Below are 6,302 nucleotides of genomic sequence, written 5' to 3'. Positions count from 1 at the left end.
TTTCAGTTCGGAAGTTGGATATGCTGGTCAAATTTTATTTGCTTCTCTAGGTCCAGTCTGTGTCTCTGTTTTGTTCTGTGTCCTGGGAGGATGACCTCAATGGACTGGATCACTAGAGCCCCCTTGACCTTTGGCTGATAATTTCATTTTGCCAATGGCGAGTACTGGCAGGAGATCTAAGGTCAGGAACAGAGAGAGGTCATGTGTCTACTCCCTAGTCCCTGATGATCCTTCCCTATCAGATTACAACTTAATAGTGGCTGTGTTTACCTACCCATGGCCATTGTTCTGTTGGTGGGCCCCTTCTCACAGTTATAGGTCTTGCCAGTTCCAGTAACACTTTCCCCCATGCCTTCTTTTGTAAGGCTAGGAATAGCTTCCTACTATTGTTAGTCTCTAGGTGCATCACCAATTCTTTTGGGTTCCTTAATCCTTCCCTCAACTCTATGGTCTTTTCGTTAAAATTCTCTTCAACTACCTTTTGAATAAGCTGTTTTCTGCAGAAGCCATGACTAAATAATATTTAGCTCCTACATTTTTCACACACTTACCCTCCTCCTCCCATTCTTTCAGCAGTTATTTACTCTTTAGGATATAACCAGACAAAAAATAGGACTTAAGAAAAAAATGTTTTTAAATTATTTAAAAAGTTTAATTGATTTTTCGAGAGAGAGTGGGAGGGAGGGAGGGGGAGTGGGGGGAAAGAGAGACAGAGGGAGAGGGGGAGAAAGAGAGCAAGGAACAGAGAGACACCGGTTTGTTGTTCCACTTATGCATTCATTAGTTGTTTCGTGTATGTGCTCTAATCAGGGATCAAGCCCCCTACTGGGGATTGAACCTGTGACCTTAGGGTATACAGACTACATTCTGGCTAACTGACCTACCAGGCCAGGGCCAAGAAAAAATATTTTAAATAAGTATTTAATTCAGGGAACTGACTACTCAATTGATGGATTTGATGGGAACCCAGAACTAGGGTAGGTGGGGCAACACAGACATTAGTATCAACAGGAAACAATTAACACCTTTGGGCTAAAGGGACAAAACTAGTGTGGTGTTACCAGTGTCGAGGGTCCAAGGTCACTCAGTAAATGTTGGAACCATGTCAGCACTGCTTGGAAGGGCCACTGGAGGAAAGGTGGGAGATGCAGACATTGCCATAGAAGCCAGCTGAAGTATATAGGAAGCAGAAGAAACCTAGATTCTCCCTACTTCCTGCCCTCCAGACTCATTTAAGTGCCTCTCAGTGGCTGAACCTAAATGGAAGCCAGATGGCAAGTAAACTTATGAGAGGTAATTTGCAGCAGTCATACTTCTGAGATATAAAATTATCCAAGGGAAATTCTGGGGCATTTGAACTCTTTTATGTAGGCTACCATTCAATTCAGGCTTTAGCAAACTATTAGATCCACTTCCAGATGCTTCCTTCACCTTGCCCATTCAATGCCAAATCTCAGGTAAATTTACCCATCTTGATAAATCTTACCTGATTTAACCTTATGTTCTCTTCTCCTCAGTCCAGCAAACTTGAAATCCATTCCCACAATACTTCCTGGTTTCTTGCTTATACAAATTAGCAGGAACTTGCAGTTACATTGGATATAAGTGCTATGTCCTCTCCAGATCCTGAAATTCTCCCCTGGGCAATGCTAGAAACTGACTCTTCAAGGGCAATATGAGTGGTGGGGTGTGTTCTTGAGGAGTTGCTTTTTACCGCCTCTGTGAAGTCATTAAAGATTCTTATTTTGTCTTTCCAATCAGCTTTATTTTTAATAGGCACAACCTGGAAATAACCTAAATGTTTATCAACAACTGACAGATACCTATTTGCATCCCATTCATACACAGTGAAGTATACTCAGCAACAAAAAAGAATGACCTATTGATATTCTCAACAGTAATCTCAAAACAATTGTGCTTACTAAAAGAAGGTAGGAAAAAATAATTGTATTACAGTTATATAAAATTCTAGAAAATGCAAACTTATATCATTGATAGGTTCTTGGAAACTGTGGCATTAAGCAACATGACATATAACTAAGCAAATTCTATCATACACCAGTTTATATAAGCAAAACAAGTTCCTATGGCATTATTCTTGTCACACAAACACGAGACTTCTAAACAATGACCCCAAAACTTCTCATATTAAACACTGATATAAGTGTATGTTATACATACATTTAAGATTGATTAATAAAAACAAATAAAACTATTATTTTCTAACCCGCTCATTCCAGTTCAGGGCTGTAGGTGGCTGGAGCTTATCCCAGCAGCTCGGAGTGCAAAGTGGAAATGAACCCTGGAAAGGACAAGCTTCTGTCACAGGGCATACTCACTCCCATGCCCACTTAGACTGTGACAATTTAGACACGCCAGTCCATCTAATGTGCACATCTTTGGGATGTGGCAAGAAACTGGAGTACCTGGAGAAAACCTACGGAGACATGGGGAGAATGTGCAAACTCCACACAGCTAGTAGCCCAGTTTGGATCAATTTTTCTCATTTAACTTCATATCAACGTAACAGTGAACAAAATGATGTTATTCAAATACCTGCTATATTGTGAAATGAAACAAATCAATGGTTGCATGGAGATGAGGCATCAGTGAAGGACAAGAAGAGATTATTAAGGGGCATGAGAAAACTTTTTGGAGTAATGATATGTTCACTATCTTAAATGTGGTGATGGTATTAGATGTGTCAAAACTTAAAAAATTGCACAATTTAAGTATGTGCAGTTCACTATATTCCAATTATGTACCAATAAAACCGTTAAGTGAAATAGTTATACATAAAAATATGGATTTCCTATTTCTCTTAGAAAATCAACCAACTGTATATTGACTCTACCTCCTCCCACTTTGCCTATTTTGGTAGAGTCAGCCTGCCTCAGTGGCAGCAAAAACTGTAGAACAAATAAAACTATGTCTACTCAAATACTAGCTGGGTCACAAGACCCACCCGAAACGGCAGGATCTTTCTTCTCTGCCTTGGGGTTCCTGCTTGCGCAATGATGGCCATAAGGTCAACAGCGCTGGTTGGTACTGGAATCCAGAAAACCTTTATATTATTTGTTCTGACACTGACCTCAGCCACAGGCAATAGAGAGGTCCGTAGGTCCTAAGAACTCCTGTATCCCTTTTAAACCCCAGAGCCACAGACACATGAAATTTGCGTATGCTCTTCTGAGCAGACACGATCTCTAGTTTGCTACAATCGCTATCATTTCCTACTATTAATGTTTCAGTACACACTTTGTATATCTGAAAGGTGTATTTTACTTTTTGAAAAAAAAATTTCTCTAAATAAGATGTAACAACATGTAACAGAATATAATCAGAACTATTTTAGCACTTCTAAGTAAAACAGTATTTAGCAGTATTAGTCTAAGTGTAAAGGCTTAAATTTTTAGTAAGTAGAAAAACAGAATTAGTATTTCTCTTAATGAATTTGAATATCAGGAAAGATGACATTTTGTACACTAGAACAAGAAATCTCAATTATGTTTCCCGCTTAGCTCCTGTAGGTCTTATCTGCTTGCCAGATTTAGACTTCACAGGGGTCATGACTTCTGGGTAGGTCTTGGGAGACAGCTACACTTCAACAGTGTTGGGAAATGTGAGATATCCCCTGGGAAAAAGGGACTTAACTCACACTGTTCCCAGAAACAATGGAGGTTGTCATACCAATTACCCGCTCAACATGGTGAGTGCATGCCTCAAAGGAGAACCTGACATCTAGGTCATTAAGATCAGTCCCATGATGCCACTTTTTCCTAAGAGTATTTAGCCAGCATTGCCAATTAGGCCAAATTAGACGGACAGCTGTTCTCAGCCATCCTGGTATTTTTTTTTTCCTGAGGCACATAAGTTTGAGGCCCCCACAAAAGTGTTCCTACCTTCATGCTGGCAAAGCCCATTTACTTTATTTTTGCTTTTAACAACATTTTACTTAGCCCAATATATCTAAACTGTTATTACTTTAACATAGAGTCAATATAAAGATTATATATGGAGACGTTTTACATTCTCTCTCCTTTTTAGAAATACTGTCTTGGGAATTCAGTGGGCATTTTATACTTACAGCATTATCTCAGCTTAGACCAGTTACATTCCAAGTGCTCAATATTCCTAAGTGGCTAGTGCCTACCCTTTCAGACAGCACAACTCTTCTAGATACTTAGCTCAGCCCACAGTCCTAGTTTTCTTCCTGACTGTGGAAAGCAATCAACATCCTTGTAGGTGTGAGGGGAAGAAATGAGCTTAGTGAGTGATGATCTGTTTTCCAAAAGCCCATTTCTTTTCTCAATTAACCACACACAGTGAACAGAACAAAGGAAAAGCTTTAACAGTAAGTCTTTTTCATTGCACACATCAGTTCAGTGTGAGGTAGGCAGCTGCAGGTTGGAAGATTTGGAGACTATCTCATGCAGAGTCAATACCGTCTATGGAAGATAGCTCTTAGGGCCTCTCTTGAGTGTGCATGTTCTGGTGCTAAATGAACTTAAAAGATGCAGCTGAAGGGTCACCAAAACGGTTGCACTCAGAAGGTCTTTCTTTGATGTGAACTTTTTACAAACCATGTAAGGTGGGAGCATCTCCTGTAGGCTCTTCCACCTTTACTGAACACACAGGCCTTAATCCAGTGTTTCATTGCTGGTGTGCAATGAGGCTGAAGTCTCCATTGCAGAATTTTCCACATTCTGTTCACGACTAGGCCTTGATCTGGCATGAGTTTTCTTGTGTTGAATAAGGTGACCATTAGCGATGTAGGTTTTTCCACATTCATTGCACACATAAGGCCTGGTTCCACTGTGAAGCCTCTTATGTACTTTAACGGAGGTCCTGGAGCTAAAGAATTTCCCACATTCATCGCACTCATAAAACTTTTCTCCAGTGTGGACTCTCTGGTGATCAGTAAGTACATATTTAGAGAAAAAGGCTTTCCCACATCTGTTGCAAGAATAAGGCTTTTCTCCACTGTGAATTTTCTCATGCTGAGTGAGTGTGTGTTTGCGGGTGAAGGCTTTCTGACATATACTGCACTCATAAGGTTTTGCTCCAGTGTGAGTTTTCTGGTGCTGCATAAGGTAGGAATTAGTACGAAAGGATTTCCCACATTCAGCACATACATAAGGCCTTAATATTTCCATGTGAATTTTCAGGTGTTCTTCAAGTTTGGAGCTACAATGAAACAATTTCCCACAGTCAACACACTGATAAAATGTTGTTTTGTTGTGAGATTTCTGGTGTAATATAAAGAAGCACTGGTCGCTAAAGAATTTGCCACATTTACTGCAATTGTACTCTCTTTGTTCAGTGTGAGAGGCCTCCTCACACTCAGTGCTCTGGCATGGCCTCTCTGCATTCTGAGTAGCATGGTGCTGGACAAGTCCAGAGCTGGCAGAGAAGTCCTCCCCACCGTTTCTGTCAGTGAAGGCCTCTGACACGGGGCCTCTGCTGCTCATAACAAACTGGGCCTGGTCATTATTCATTCGACCAGATCTCTCTCCACTCTGCCTTCTTGGGACTTGGTCAGGGTTTACACTGAACCAGAAGGCTCTTCCACATGACTTACATGGGTATAACTGCTGCCCAGGGGATGTTCCCTGCTGCCCAGCCAGATGCAAAATGTCTTTCAAGACAGGGTCACACATGTCACATTGGTGGCTCTTTTGGTTGGACAGACCCACCTGGAGAGTTCTCACCTGTGACACTCTAACAGAGACAGCCCTCTCAGAAGACGCATTTTCATCATTCACTCTCTTCCCACCACCAGGACCAGAGCTCCCTTGTTGCATGTTTGTCCCCGCAAAAGATACGTCCACCTCGTGAGGAACACTGGGTTGTCTCACTGGCCCAGGTTCGGTAATTAGAGAGTGTCTGCAAATTGTAAGTCCCACTGACGATGCGGTTAGAAAGTTCTCCAGCATCACGGAATAGTACAGGCGTTTCTGACCCTCATCAAGTAGCATCCATTGCTCTGGGGTGAAGGAAATGTACACATCCTGTAAAGTCACAAGATTCTGGTAAGGGGCCAGCTGTGCTGTTGCCTCCGCCGTTGCCTCCGCCATTGCCTCCGCCATTGCCTCCGCCATTGCTATAGCACCAAGGCCCTGCAAGGGCGCCACCAAACTCGAGTCACGAGGTCGTCTGCATCAGTCAGGGACGGAGAATCTCACTTACGTGAACCTGGAGCCAGGAAAGGCGTGGCGGTAGGTCTCACCCTTGAATCTGTCCTCTGCTTGGTGTGGAAGAGCCAGAACCAGAAGCACTGCCGTGTGAGAATCAGGAAAGAA

The 6,302-nt window shown here is 42.0% G+C and overlaps 1 protein-coding gene across 1 annotated transcript; it reads right to left on the bottom strand.

The window, feature by feature from the left end:
* Positions 1–4,640: 4,640 nt before the first annotated feature.
* Positions 4,641–6,101, bottom strand: LOC129065072 (zinc finger protein 772-like). The gene has a single exon (XM_054566340.1). The coding sequence runs from the start codon at positions 6,099–6,101 to the stop codon at positions 4,641–4,643; it is 1,461 nt and encodes a 486-aa protein (XP_054422315.1).
* Positions 6,102–6,302: the final 201 nt, after the last annotated feature.

This window comes from Pteronotus mesoamericanus, unplaced genomic scaffold, assembly GCF_021234165.1.
Source record: "Pteronotus mesoamericanus isolate MK-2021 breed Mesoamerican mustached bat unplaced genomic scaffold, CSHL_Meso_final contig_173, whole genome shotgun sequence".
Lineage (NCBI taxonomy): Eukaryota > Metazoa > Chordata > Mammalia > Chiroptera > Mormoopidae > Pteronotus > Pteronotus mesoamericanus.
Note: the sequence above shows the minus strand (reverse complement) of the source record. Positions and strands in the feature narration are given on the sequence as shown.